At 48.7% G+C, this 14,887-nt stretch overlaps 1 protein-coding gene across 17 annotated transcripts in view; it reads right to left on the bottom strand.

The window, feature by feature from the left end:
• Window positions 1–14,887, bottom strand: part of PTK2 (protein tyrosine kinase 2) — a 248,642-nt gene that overhangs the window by 150,747 nt on the left and 83,008 nt on the right. For 16 of the 17 annotated variants that reach the window (XM_032315953.1, XM_032315950.1, XM_032315952.1 and 13 more), the window contains one exon: window positions 5,734–5,900. The exons of the other annotated variant lie outside the window; for it this stretch is intronic. In XM_032315953.1, coding sequence (XP_032171844.1) covers window positions 5,734–5,900 — 167 coding nt within the window. The remainder of the gene's footprint in view (window positions 1–5,733; window positions 5,901–14,887) is intronic. 17 annotated transcript variants of the gene reach the window in all.

A 14,887-nucleotide genomic window follows, 5' to 3' on the forward strand; every position in this document is an offset into this window, starting at 1 on the left:
CCTGCTGGCCAGGGCAAACTCTGCCCATCGCTCCGGTTTTCGTACGTCCGTGTCTCACACAGGAGCAGAGGACAGCTGAGTACACAGACCCACTCTCCTCCACCCACGGGAGCTCGAGGTGGCTGTTAAGCCTCATGAAGCCTCAGGTTTCTCACAGGTAAAACGGCAAAAGGTGAGGCCCCACCACCCGATCAGACTATCACAATAAGAAACTTGATAAAGTGAGCCAAGTGCCCTGCACGATGTGTCAGTGTGAAAACACTGCTAAGGACATACACTTGTGGAACGAATACACGTTACTACTCATCACACTGTGTCGTCTCTTGGATGGTTCTGCACTTTCACTGCCACTAATTCAATTTTCACTGAAAAAGTTTTTACTAGGTGCCCTCTACACACCAGACACAACTGACCAGAAGCCCAGGAGTAGACCAGGAGGTAAGACCAAGTCCCTGAGGGAGAAAGTCATCTGGTGGTGGGTCAGCAGTGGGCCCTACAGACAGAGCGGTCAGAGAAGACCACAGGGAAGAGGGGACCGCAGAGCACGTGCCCTATGTGGTAGGAGGTCCAGGCCGTGCTGGAAACGGCAGAGGAGCACACTGGCCAGTCTCACCAGGTACAGAGGCCCCAAGGAGCAAGACGCTTGACTTGTTCGAGAACCAGTAAGAGAGCCATGTGGCTAGGTTGGAGCAGCGTGCAAATTCTCCAAGACAGAAGTCTGTCCCATTCAGCAGGTAAGAAAGCCGGCGGCAGAGAAGAGCCTGACCCGGCAGTTCTGAAAAGGGAGCACTGACATGTCAGGGCGCCAGCCGCTGGAGCGCAGGGAGGGGCGCGAGAGCGAGAGGAGGCGGGCTGAGAGCCCATCAGAGCTCTGGAGTTGGCTCCAGGTAGGAGGAGGAGCTACTGGAACCTTCCGCAGAAGTGATTTACAGATTTCATCGCATGTGCGTATTTTTAAAGACTCTTCAGCAAATCCTATGAGCTCTAGCGTAAGAAACGCTTGTACAGCTGTTTCTCACTCCTTCTATCACTGCTCCCCCACGCCACCAGCTTCTAGGATTTTTGTCTGGCTTAGGCAGTAACTGGTTTCTTGGTCTCCTGGGTCTATCCAATGAAAGTGTGATTTCGATGCCAAAGGCTGGTCTACAGAGAGAAGAAAGAGAGGTCCCTGGAGCAGCCCCCACATTTAAACACAAAGCAGGAGAAGACAGTGAATGGTCGGTCAAGCAGGAGGGCCGGGCACGCACGAAGCAAAGAGCAGAGCACTGTTGGGTAAGAAACGACTGACAGCATCAGCTCCTACGGAAGGTGGGAAGGTGGACTGGAGGTCGAAGGGAAGAGCCCATGGAGGTGTAGAACTTAGCAGCATAGCCAGACCCTCAGCTCACTGGGAGTTTTACTCTGAACCATGAATTATTTAAGAATGTGTTTTTCAACTGATTAATACACTGTTATGTGCAGAACTCCGTATTTCCACATTAAAAAGAATAGTGAAAAACATAATTTAAAAATGACTTACTATTGTTTTCTTTTTAATTAGGAAAGGTCAATTTCATTCTTTTATTACTATTTTTGCTTTATATATTTTGAGAAATGTCTTTAGGAACTTTTAATTTTAATAGTTCCATCTATTTCGGGGCACCTGGGTGGCTCAGTGGGTTAAAGCCTCTGCCTCTGGCTCAGGTCATGATCTCAGGGTCCTGGGATCAAGCCCTGCATCGGGCTCTCAGCTCAGCGGGAAACCTGCTTCCCTTCCTCTCTCTGCCTGCCTCTCTGCCTACTTGTGATCTCTGTCTGTCAAATAAATAAATAAAATCTTAAAAAAAAAAGTTCCATCTATTTCTGCTCTTCCTAAATTCTTGTGAAATGAGCTGGTTATTAAGTGTAATTGCCCTTCATATCCCTAAAAATGCTTTTCTATCTTGAAACTTTTTAAATAAGGTATTAATAGAGCAATACCAATCCCCTCAATCCCCTGGTTAGTAGGCAGGAAAATACTATCCGTCCGTCCATCCATCTTTCTGTCCGTCTATCCATCCATCTCTCTCTCCATCTATCTATCCAGCCCTCTCTCTGTATCTATCTATCGATCCGCCAATCCACTCAACTTTCTATCCATCCATCCACCCACCATCCACCTTTCTATCCGTCCCTCTGTATCTATCCATTCATCCTTATATCCATCCTCCTATCCACCCACCATCCATCGTCTCGAACCATCCATCTTTCTATCCCTCTATCCATCCCTGTCTCTCTGCATCTACCCATCCACCCACCCGTCTATCCATCTTTCTATCCATCCATCCATCCACCTACCATCCATCCATCTATCCATCCATCCATCCATCCCTCTCTGTATCCATCCATCCATCCACCCACCATCCATCCACCCACCATTCATCCATCCACCCATCCATCTTTCTATCCATCCATCCCTCTCTGTAGCCATCCATCCACCCACCCACCCACCATCCATCCAACTTTCTATCCATCTATCCATCCATCCATCCGTCCCTCTCTGTAGCCATACATCCATCCGTCCGTCCGTCCGTCCATCCATCCGTCCGTCCGTCCGTCCGTCCATCTCTCCATCCATTCACCCACCACCCATCTATCCATCTTTCTGTCCCTCCATCCGTCATCTCTACCCATCCTTCTATCTACCCATCCACCTGTCCATCCATCCACCCACCTGCCGACCATCCATCTTTCTAAATGAAGTTAAACCGAACAGGATGCCTCTGGACGGAAACCGTGGACTTCAGTGGACTAGTGAGGCTGGGTATGGTTTTATCAAGTGCGTATGTAGACCTATATGTAAATGGTTCTGAAACACATACATGTGCATGTGTCCTCAGTCTTAAGGTAAAATGTTTCTTCCTGTAAGTTACATAAAAACGTCTTCAACATCACTGTTTTAGATTCCCGTCATAAAGAGCAGAGAGATGGCTTCTCTTTCTTGGTCACACACCAACATCTCTCACCAGTAACTGTTAGGCTGCTTGAGCTTATTTCTAAAGTCTCGTCTGGGACTCCTCTTTGTTGCTTTCTAGTCCCTTCCTTCTCTTCTTGCTGTTTCCCTAACACCTATTCACCCACCTACTGCTTAGGTTATAAAAGCTACTTCTAATGTTACATAGCTGTCCTAATATGCAATTTTATTTTTTATTTTTTTATACATACCCTTATAACGTGGCTGACAGAGCTTTAATTCTGACCACCTCTCTTCTGACAGGCAGCCACCACTTGGGTTCTACTTTTTTAATATAAAAAATCGGTTCTTATTGTTATTTGTTCTTAGAGTCAATGCTTATTTTTATCTACCCGATTTTGCATCAGAAACCCTCCTTCAGAAACCACTATCCTTTTTCCTGAAATGTGTCTGTAGGAGGCTCCTCTGGCAGTGAACTCTCTGAGGGCAGTATCTGCCGCCCCGCTCTTGAACGGTAACGGCATCTGACAGACAGATGTGGGCTGCCTGGGACTTCTCACCGCTTGGAGAAAACCGTGGAGAAAGGTGAATTTTTCCCTGGTTGCATTTAGCATCATCTCTTCCTCTTTTGTACACGATTTGACTGTAATCTACCGATGTGCAGATTCATGTCGTTAACCCCGTTTGGGATCTTACGTTAGTCCTACACCTGAGGATTTATGCTATTCGCCACTTCTGGAAAATTCTCAGCCATTACCTCTTCGGAATATTGCCTTTTCCTCATTCCTTCTACTCGCTCTGAGAGCCCCTGCAGAAATGGGTTGACTTTCTCATTCCTCATGTTACATAATGCGCTTTCATACCTTCCACATGTTGATCTCTATGTGCTGTCTTGTGGGAAGATTTTCTCAGATCCACATTTCTGTTTACTAAATTTTCCGCTATATCAGCTGTTTTACCCACCCAGTGGTTTCTAGAACTTGTGTTTGGTCCTTTTTCAAATCTACGTGGTTCGTTTACAATAGTCTCCTGTTCCTTACTGACCCTTTAAGTCCCGGCTCCTTTGGCGTGCACAGACAGGCAGTATGAAGCCTGACCCTCCCAGGAACACCCGCAGGGACCAGCTACGCCTCCAGCCCACTGTCCACGCACCTTCACTGATGCCACCCGCCACGCCGCCCCTCCGAGCTAAGACTGCAGGAGTCCTCCTGCAACGGGCATGTTTACGCAAAAGCCTCGCTACGAAGTCAGCTATACTCAACTGAAGCTGTGTCTCCAGCTCTCTCTGTGCCTGGAACTTAAATCAAGTCTGTGGCCTGTCTCCTCCATCTTTACCTCCTAAGACTGGGGAGAGCTTTGTGACACACATTTTACGAGCTGCAAATGTACAGATTATAAGGCGCATGCAGCTGGCCTGGCGCCGGGCTCCAGCCGCTCGGTGCCAGTGACACGGCCGTGGCATCACCTTCGCCACCTCCATCCGTGTCTGGTTCGGCACTGCATTCGGCAAAGCTCCATCTCGCCCAGGCTGGGCTTGTCTTGCTTTATGAGGGTTCAGGCTCCATGAAAGAGAGTAGAGGTCGCTCAACTTTACTTGAAATTTAGCAAAATAAAGTGGCTTAAAAGAACAGAAACAGAGCTTTATGCTCAGAGGTCCACATTCCACAGCACCTTACCGAGCACTAGGGGCACCATCCTACAGGAGTGCGCCTCTGACACAGCCACAAAAATGAAGCAGCTGACAGAACTGTGCTGAATAAACACACCTGCGGCATTTTAAAGTAACTTTTAGGTATTCTTAGCTTTGAAACGCTCATTTGATTGCCTGATCGAACAGCGGGAAGTCACATCTCTGCCAGCACCGAAGCCAACCCAACGACCTTATCATGGACTACCCTGTCAGCTCAGCCTGTGCCGGCGGCCCAGGCAACTGGAAATACAAGTACGTTTCTCTGGTAAACTGTAACCAGGACCTGAGTGTATTCAGCAGGAGATTTATTAACTTCCGCAGGTTTTTCTTTTCAATGTGTCTTCTGATCAGTTAGGTTGCTGGACTGAGAGTGACCAACACTGAGCACTGTCCCCTCCACAACCGCCTCTGTCTCTGCGGCTGCGTCTATGAACACGAGGGCACCATGCACGGGGTCCAGCTTCTCCCACACTCTAGTGTTTCACACATACAGCTTCCTGCTAACATAAAATTACTATCTTTGTGGGGAGAGAACCACAGAAAGGGCAATTACAGAGAAGTCTTTTAATTCACCTTCAACTGTGTCAGTTTCACTAAGGTCAGCACGAGTCACGGCCTAACTGAGTTGCAGTGCGCGGACGTCCCTCAGACACCCCCTCTTCTCAGGTGAGCCGGAGGCTACCCGGCACCACGGAGCAAACCACGCTGCCCGTTAAGGAGATAATTAGGTGTGGTCTCCGCCGGGCTCATGAAGTCCTGCTGCACAGAAGGATGCTAACAGGACAGAAAGGAAAGGAATGAGGACCTGAGCTCTTCGAGCCGAGGCTGAAACAAAGGCGTCCTGACAAGAGAAGTGTGACGAGCCCAAGGCCGTCTCCACTGAGCCCATCAGAAGCTCAGGCAGTCCCAAGTCGGTGGTGCCACAAAGGCAGACTGAACAGAAGTCTAGAAGAGATCACTGGTTAAATCATTACCAGCCAGTTTTATTTATACAGGAGTCGTAATTACAATCAATATGGAAATTAAGCAAAGACATTCATCCTCTTGTGTGTGATTTAATATGCAAAACAAATCAAGTGTGAGTCACACCAAAGTAGGTATGTAATCTTACTTCCACTCCTCTGGTGGGTGTGCAAGTTCATACTTCTCCCTCACATTGGAGACACCCATATCCAAATGGAGCCAGTGAACCTCCTCTGACCGCAGGTGACTGAGGCGAAATCCATAGCAGGCCACGTGCTTTACTTTGTGACTGTCCACTATCTTCTGAATGATGCCCTAAAACATACCCCCCACAAAAATGACTGTTACAAACAAAAAAAAACTGTATGCTAAAAATTAATGCAATGTTCATTTCTTTTAGTTAATTATCAGAAATCTTTGGTAAAAAGAGAACCAAGTTAAACAAATTACTTAATTTTTCTTAGGAGTCTTTTTTTCTCAAATAGTATTTTTATGAACAAGGAAAAGTTTTGAAAAAACACATGAGGCTCTTCCCTTTTCTTTAGTGATAAACGAGGCATGGAAATGTACATTTCTGCAGCTCTACCTCTGCTCCATCCCCAAAACCTGACAAAGCATTCCAGCCACCCTCTGCACGTCACTTGCTGAGAACGAGACCCGAGGACAGGGTTCTACTTTCTGAACCCAGGATAACATCTTGTTCTAGACCAGAACAACTTCAGTGTCATTTCCTAGGAAGCACACTTAGAAACACACAATGAAGTCCACGCTTGTGGTGATACTGATGATGCAGGAGAAGCTAGCAGGCTGAGCCTGCCCCACCTGCTACGTGCTTTTTATGGACTACAGTGCGGCAACCCGAACAGTCCCCAGGCCGAGTGCCCCTAATACATGTGCCCTGAGTGCAGAGACGAAGGCGAAAGGGAAGGCTGCCACGCCAAGATGAAGCTCATCCTGGGACTCGGAAAGGGAAGCAGCAGCCCAGAGTCCTGATCTGTGCCCGCCCAGCTGTGGAAGTCACACGTGTACATGGATGTCAATGGGCAGTACACATGGGGCCTCAGAAGGGAATCCAACAGTCCACTTGCATCCTTACGTGAGGGTGTGCTAATCACAGTCCACTGCACTCTTCTCCATGCTTCAGGCCATTCATAATTTGTAACGATGCTGATGTTAACAGGAAAAGGACTGCCAAAGGAAATCGTCACTGCTTTGTTTTAAATTAGCAATTAACCGAAGGTATCCTATTACTTGTAATACAAGACACGCCTTAAAAAGTTTCCACGCACACTAAGTATTTCCATATTAGGACATGATGCTGTCGATAACAAGGATGTTCCTATCCCTATTCCTGAGAAAAGAGAAGCACACGTACTGTATATGCAAACGCTGTCAAGGACCCAGTGTGTCCATGCCAAAGGCATCACATGGCACCTGCCCATGGCCAGCCTCCCTTTCAGATACTGGATCCCAGGAGAAGGACGTGTATCAGGCATGGGAGAGTGACGGGGGAGGAGAGAAAGCAAGGACAAAGGACCGGGCTGGAGGAGTCACAGGCCACTCCGCAGAGCAGACGAGCTCTCTGTGGGACAGGAAGGATGTGCGCAGCCCACAGAAGTCTGGGTGAAACCGAAGTAGGCATTAAGTGTCCTTCCTGGCTTTCAGATTCCAGGACCAGAATTTCTGATGGGGACACCGTGAAGGACGCTGCAGCCAGTGTCTACCCAAGGGCACTCAGCCAAGGGACAGCAGGAGCGGACACCCAGCCCGCCCCATCTTCATTTCGTGGGCTTGGTGGGGGGGATCTGCTGAGAGGGAGAGACCTCCATTTCTAGCAATTCCCTCAGAGGCAGCTTCTCCAGCTTCTCCTTGCCAACAGCACGGATCTCTGAGCTGCACAGGACAGGCACTGGCGCCTCTTGCAAATCCCCACAAAAGCGCTTTGTCTTCCTGTCCCAGCTCTGCCAGTGCGCCGCCCAGTGCACAGCGACACCGCTGCCCTCTCGAAGGCTCTGGTTCAGTGCATCTTCTCTCCACTCCGCAGTGGCTCCCTGGCAGCTGGCTGATTCCACAGCCCCCTCGCTCCTGTTAGGGCCACAGTTCACGTGCACATCTGTCCCCAACCACGGGTCTCAGGGGGTCTATCCTTTGGGCACAGACCATTTCTGACCGCTGCATGTGCTATCAATAGTCGGGGAGAAATCCCACCTTTCTGGATGCCTTCCCTGAGGACCCCCAGCAAAGGTTATTTTCATGACCCCTCAAGGAATGGGCACGCAGGTGCCCACCTGCAGAGGGGCAAGTGTACAGACGCTTATTCCAGAACTGTGGAGCCCGGGGGAAAAGCAGGCTCCCAAACGGGAGTCCTGTGGGGTAGATAGAATTTCGGTCCATTCACTTGCTCCCACCGCCTGAAGACACCCAGAATGACCTCGGGTTTGGTGCTGTGGAACAAAGAGCTCCCATCCCAGGAGCTCCTCATGATACAACGCTCTAACATTCACTTTTCACTAAAGTATTAATAGGAATTAACACACAGACATTCCCCTTCAGTTCCTGTTTTGCTTTTTCATTATGCTTCCATATTGTGTTCTGTCCTACTTCTCTAGAACTCCTCAATATCTCCTCACTGACTCAGATCGAGTGGCAGCCAAGATTATGGATATGCAAGGACATACATACCTGAAGCTCAGTATACACACTGAGGAACGTAAATAATTTTGAAAACTAAATATTTGGTTCTGCGTGACTGAAAAGTAACTTTGAGAACTAAATATTTAGTAAGGAATGCACACTCAAAACAAACCACCCCAATGGAATGTACCCCATATGGAATGTACGCATGTATCACACGTTATTACTTCTGGAACACACACGTTTAGAAAAGGACCTCCAGGGACACAACAGGACAAGGGTTTACAATATGCCACTAATGGCACCTGAATTAAATTTAAATTTCTCAACCTGGCTTTGATGTCCCAGGATAATCCCACCCAGAGTATATCAACCTACATTTAGCTACTTTGAAATATCCCTTTACTCATCTATATCATATCCCAGAATTAGGAAATATATAATATTCCTGATTAATTCTGACATGAGATATTCACAGGAAAAGGATTCGGGGTGAAAGACCCTAGCCAGTGCAGGCACCAGGCTTGTCTTATCAGGAACCCAACGCGCAGCCTCCAGAGCCCTTCTCTTCCGAGTGGACAGCTATCTTCTCGCTGGCTTCCTTGCTCTGGGGGACAGCGGAAGTGAGATGTGTGCGGCACCACTACCAACGAGCTTCTAGCTGGCATCACGCACCCACAGGCAGCACTGCTCAAAAACAGATGCACTGGATCAAAAGCGACTTAAAAAGGTGGCATTTTTGGAAGTATGGCCACCAGGGAAACTAGAGCAATGATACTTGGCACATAATGTTCGAGACTGTCCTTCATCTCATGCCAGTGCCGGATAAAATCAATCCAAGTGTCTAATCAATGTGATGGACTGTGGGGTGGGGGCAGGGCATTTCATTGTTGTTCTAGTTTACCTTTTCCTGGTTATATACTAGTAAGATGGCGCTGTAATTTCATTTTTAAATGTTCTTTTTATGATTTTGCTTGGTCACCTTGGTCACTTATTTTTTAGACAATGCTCTAGAAAGAAATAATGACCTCTCAACTGGTAGAAAGAAATCCTGCAAACTGTCCCGTCTCGTCCATTCAGTCTTGAATATTACTCACTCATTCGGTGGGTGAACATGTCCGCCTCTAGCCTACATACGATGGGTAAGACAGAACCCGAACCCTCCGAAGCCTTCGTCTAGAAGGAGAGAGGTGATGCTGAACACATCCGCTAGCACGGCCTGTCTGTGGGGAAGGTGGCAACCAGAGCGCAGGAGACATGTGTTCTGTGTAGCTGTCTTCTCAGGGATCCGCAGGGCCCCTTCGTCGCGAGGGCGATCTGACCCCGCAGGTGATGTTACCAGCGCTCATCTCCGTACTTCCTCCCAGGGGTGCGGCGCGGTCATCACTCCTGGTCTGCTCACTACGATGTCCGGTGGCTCCCGGTGTGCGTCTCTCTTTCAGATGCTCTTCAAGGTAAGGAAGCCAACTGCTACCACTGTCGCTTCGGCACTCAGCCTGAAGTCGGCCCCGAAGTCCTCCGGGACAGCGACAAAGTCCTTCCTCCTACTGCTGCTCTGACAGGTGACCACAAACTTCTGGGCTTAACAGAACACAAACGCGTACTTCTCACTTCTGTAAGATCGCAAGTCTGAAATGCGTCTCACTGGGCTAAAATCAAGGTGTTGGCAGGGAAGTGCCGCTTTCTGGAAGCTCTAGGCTGGCCTTCTCCGGCTACCAGAGGCTCTTCTGTGCATCCACAAAGCCAGCGTCTGACCCTTCCTCCGCGGCCCCCTCCCTCTGACCACAGCCAGAAAAGGTCTGCGGCTCCTCATCTCCCCCATCTCAAGGTCATCTTCATCTTGGTCACATCCGCCATGGAAGGTCACGTATACACCAGTTCTGGATTAGGACGTGGCCCTCTTCAGGAGCCATTATTCTGCCTGCCACAATCACCAACTCTGCGGGTCTAGTGACAGAGAACTAACTTCCTCATGCTTGTGCAGTCACAAAATCTTCTTAACACTGCTTTGGACTCCATTTTTTCCTTAAGGTTATTCTTTCTAGTTTCTTCCTGGGTGACACTCTCCGTCCATTAAAGGAGTAATTTAACTAAATCTCTGCAGTCCTTTCCTGCACCAAAATTATCTGAATACCAGTAATCAGTGTTCGAGTTTTTAAACGCACATTCACTGGATCCTCAGCAGATAGAAGTAGTTTACATTTGAAAATGGAGACACGCAGAAGGCATCAGTGACAACACCTAACAATAAGCCCTGGCGACCACGGGAGAGACCACAGGGCTACTGCACACAGAGGCCTCCAGGCAGCCATCTGCGGCTGAGCTCGGGGGAAACTGCCCGCTGGGTGCCTTCCCCGACAGCCACCAGCCATTGCTAGCACAGCACAGCTCTGTTCACAGAGCTCCCGACTCCACCAACTCACAGAATCGCAAACCGCTCACGCGTTTGCGCACCCCGATCAGAAAGCTGATCTGAAACTGATCAGAATGTTTCTCTCCACTGTCATTCTTCCCACTGCCGGCTCGGATACAACAGTCCCAATCCAAACACATTCACCTTTTAGCAAGCCACAGGACTGATTTCCGCTCGCAACTTCACGCAATCCCATCACCTTGCTCTAAAGGTTCAGGATGAGCATGGAAACTTCCGAGTGCACTGCACAGTCAGAAAAGGGCCTCGGGCTCATTAGTGAACGTGAAGATAGATACTTTGAACGTGCCAACAATACTGTCCAACAACTCAACTGCAACTTAATCTTCAGTGGCATCATGTGGTCCCTGCCCAGATGTGGTGTCTCGGTATAAATGGATTGTTTTAGACCCTGTGATTTAAGGAAAATAGTACCAAGGTAGGACTGAAGGTCTGACAGAAGTTATCAGTAAGCCAGGTATGGTTTTCGATAGGTGTAATCTCTCTCAATTCAACTTCTTTTATGATTATTAGTCTACTACTTGGTACTTCTGCAACCAACGTTCCTAATTTACATTTCTGTCAGAAATACTCCATTTCCTCTAGGATTTCGTGCAGTCCCTGCCATGGGGATCTGCCAGGTAGATGCTGTGCCTGTGAGGCCCTGCTGAAGATGCCAGGGACATCAGCAGGAGGCAGGAAGGCCCCTGCTGTCACAGAGCTTTCAGTCTAGGGGAAGAAAGCAGAGAATAAAAGAGTAAACAAATCAAGAGACAAGACAACTCAAGGAGAAGCCACCATCAAAATGGGGTGACAGGCAACAGAAAAGGTGGAAAAGAGGGAGCCCTCCTGGGCTGGGAGGCTGAGGGTGTTAGGGCAGTCACAGAAATTGGGTAAGAATGGGCCACAAGGAGCCCATTCTCATCGGCCACTGAAGGAACTCGGCTTTCCTCTGAGAGAAATGGGGAGCTGCTGGAGGTTTTGAGCAAATGACTCCAAGACCGGCACGTTGGAGAAACAGCCCAGGAAGCAGCAAGTCAAAGGGAGTGAGCCAGAGGAGAGAAGGCTGTGGGATGTGACAGGGAGAGGAGAGTCAGGGGCTTCTGAAGGACCTGAACACTCACCCTCCACGAGAGAGGAAGCCACAGGAAGGTTCTGAGTGGAGGAGTGACACACTCTGGCTTTTTCATAGGACCACCTTGTTGCTGGACTGTGAACAGACAGAGGTGTCCCCGGGGGACGGTGGGATGTCAGGAGACCAAGTGGCTCAAAGAAGGTGTCGCAGCAGGGGTCAGATGACGTGGGTGGATTCTGGGTGCATCTGGGGAACCGTGTGGACACAAACAGCTACTGAATTGGATGCGGGGCGTAAGCGAAGGAGGAGCAACAGGTGATTCTAAGTGTGTGAAAGAAGGGAGGCCCTCAGATGGACGTACAGACAGTCCTTTCGGAGTCAGAAGCACGGAGACAGACAAGAGGGGCAGAGGCAGCTGGGCGGCACAGGTCCCAAGTTCAGAGGGAGACCAGTCAGAACAGGGGGCAGGTGTGGAGAAGGCAGAGCTGGAGTAAACGCTGGTCACAGCCTCAAGAGGCCACGGCGATGGAGGAGAGGTGCGAGGGGGCTGCACGCAGGCCGCAGCCCACATCCCTCCAGCACTGCTTTCTGGGCTCCCGGGTCGGATCCATTAAGTCTCCTAACTGTTTTCTTAAAGAGAGCCTGTGGTATTAACGTCCTACACCCTACTTCTCTACAAAACACCTTCGTCCCACATCTTCACGAGCAGTCTGTGTGGAAGACTTCTGAGGTACAAGTTCCTTCCCTGAGCCCTGAGAAGACACTGTCCAGTCCTGCATCCAGCACTGCAGAAGTCAATGTCATTCTGTTTCCCAAGCGGGGGAGTCCTCTGGTAGAATCTGGAGTTTCCTGTAACTCTTACGACTCTGAAGTACCACTACCATGTTTCTAGATGACCGTTCGTATTCAATATAGTCCGGCATGGGTTAACCTTGGTGCTTTGGGGTTGACCTCAACCAGAGCTCCAGAGCTGCCTGGAGCACGAGGCCGACCGGGGGCCAAAGCCACGGCCAAGGTAAGGGATGTCTGCGTCCGTGGGCCGCTGCTTCCTTAGGGCAGGATGCGCGAGCCCGCCAGCACTTGTCGGGAATCGGGACTTGGGGTACGACCTGCACCTGATTCAGGCGGTGCCTGGGCAGTCACATGGGTTGAGGCCGAAGGCGAAGAGAGAAGGTGCTCCCGTGCCCGTCTCACAGACCCCCACAAGGAGGTTCGGGGCCTCCTCCCGCACAGCTGTGGCCACGTGGGGCGGTGACGGACTCTGAGTCACAGGACCTGCCCCTGAGACTCTCAGGTCCCTTCACAAAGGAGCCTCTTCTGTCGCTGCCTGGCACACATTGCCTATAACCTCTTGAGAGGTCCTGGGGATCCTCTCAAGAACCGAACATTGAAATTAACTAAATAGGAGTAGCACATACATGTGAAAGGAGCAAAATTACGAAGCGCAGCATGAGAGATCAAACCTCGGTTATGAACTGCAACAAGAATCCAGGTATTTCCTGCTGCAAATAAGCCTCTCAATGCCCCCAGAGGTGGCGGTACTTCCGACTCAGGCAGTCTCTCTGATCGCTACTTTCTACAGAGCGCAACTGTCTGGCAGAAATAAAAATGCAAGCAAGCTGTATGTTCCTTTAAAATTTCTAAAAAAAAAAAAAAAAAAAGGTAAAAAGAAATGGATCAATTCAATTTTAATAACATTTTATTTAACCTACGATGTCAAGAACATGGTCTTTTCAACAGGCAATCAAAATAGGTTACTAATGAGATATTTTACATTCTACTTCCACACTACATCTGCAGAACCTTGTGTTTGTCCCGAGAAAACAGCAGCTGAGACTAGCTACCTCGGGGCGCGCGAGCTGCACTCGGCTACTGGGGCAGGCGGCGCAGCAGTGAGGGTCGGAATCGAACTACGTCGTTGTTGTGGACGACAGTAAGCCAACTCTTCGCAGAAACTGGGTGGCCTGGCTTCTTCTCTGCTACCATTACTAAATGGTCTATTTCTTTCTGCCACGTGCCCACACTTCCACTCCGACCCCCGCACTTCGGCCGTAGGTCACCGGGCCTCAAGGGCCGCCCTCTTCCTTCCACTGTACTCCTGCCTAACAACACAGGCGCGTGCCTTGGTCTGTACCGTTCCTTGTGTGACGCTCCCTGAGGAGAAAGACGGCATGGACATGTGCTTCGGTCCTATTTCGCTCAGTCGTACAGATCCATTAATTCACAATAAAATACTGCATTTCCAAATGTCACGGCATTAAATGAAAGCAGGTCATGAATCAGCTTCCATCACAGGAAAAGCTCTCGCGAACCAATCAATGCCACCTCAGAGTTCTTTGCCTCAAGTTGAAAAATCATCAGCTGATGGGAGCTGTTAAATTTCAAACATTTATCAATTACTATGAAATAAAACCACCCGGGTCTCAGTTACATGGATGTGCTTGTACTGATCTTCAAAAAAGTTCAACAAATATGTTCTCATAACTCAGGTATGTGAATCTGGCTTTCTTCTTCACAACATAAATGCTTTCCATGTCTGATAAGTTTGTAACATTGGCTACAGGCTTGACGTGTGCCCGGTGATCACTGGTTTTCTCCTTGATGTGGATCCTCTTGTGTGCAGTAAATCTGATACCAAAACACCTTTGTCGTGGAGCCTTTCCAAGGTGCATTTTTGGATATAATCAGTCTTGAATATCTGCTAAATGTCTTGTCAAATTCATATCTCTGAGAGGCACCCCTCCTGTGCGAATACTCAGAAGTTTATTAAGGTTGATGCAATGTTTTTAACAAACTTCCTCATTCACTGTAACTGAAATTCACAAAGACTAGAACATACACTAAGAGCCTTCCCATAAACTCTACGTTTGCAAGGTTTGTCTCCATCGTAAATCCTCCAATTAACATTAAGACATTAAGACAGAACACCAGCTGCTGGCCTTGCTACCAAGTGATTGTGTTTATAAGGTTAAATGTAAAACAAAACTACAGGAAAATTAGGAAAAGCCATCAAGCTTCATAAAAAGTTTGTAACAAGAGACTACTACATTCAACTACAGCAGATGTTAATACATATTTAAGTCTGAATGAATTATTCACCTTTGAATAATGAATCCGCCTGAACAGCGAGGACTCCAACATTATAGAGATAATGGGAAATTATCCCTTTAATTTGCTAAAAGT

Source organism: Mustela erminea, chromosome 16, assembly GCF_009829155.1.
Source record: "Mustela erminea isolate mMusErm1 chromosome 16, mMusErm1.Pri, whole genome shotgun sequence".
Taxonomy (NCBI): domain Eukaryota; kingdom Metazoa; phylum Chordata; class Mammalia; order Carnivora; family Mustelidae; genus Mustela; species Mustela erminea.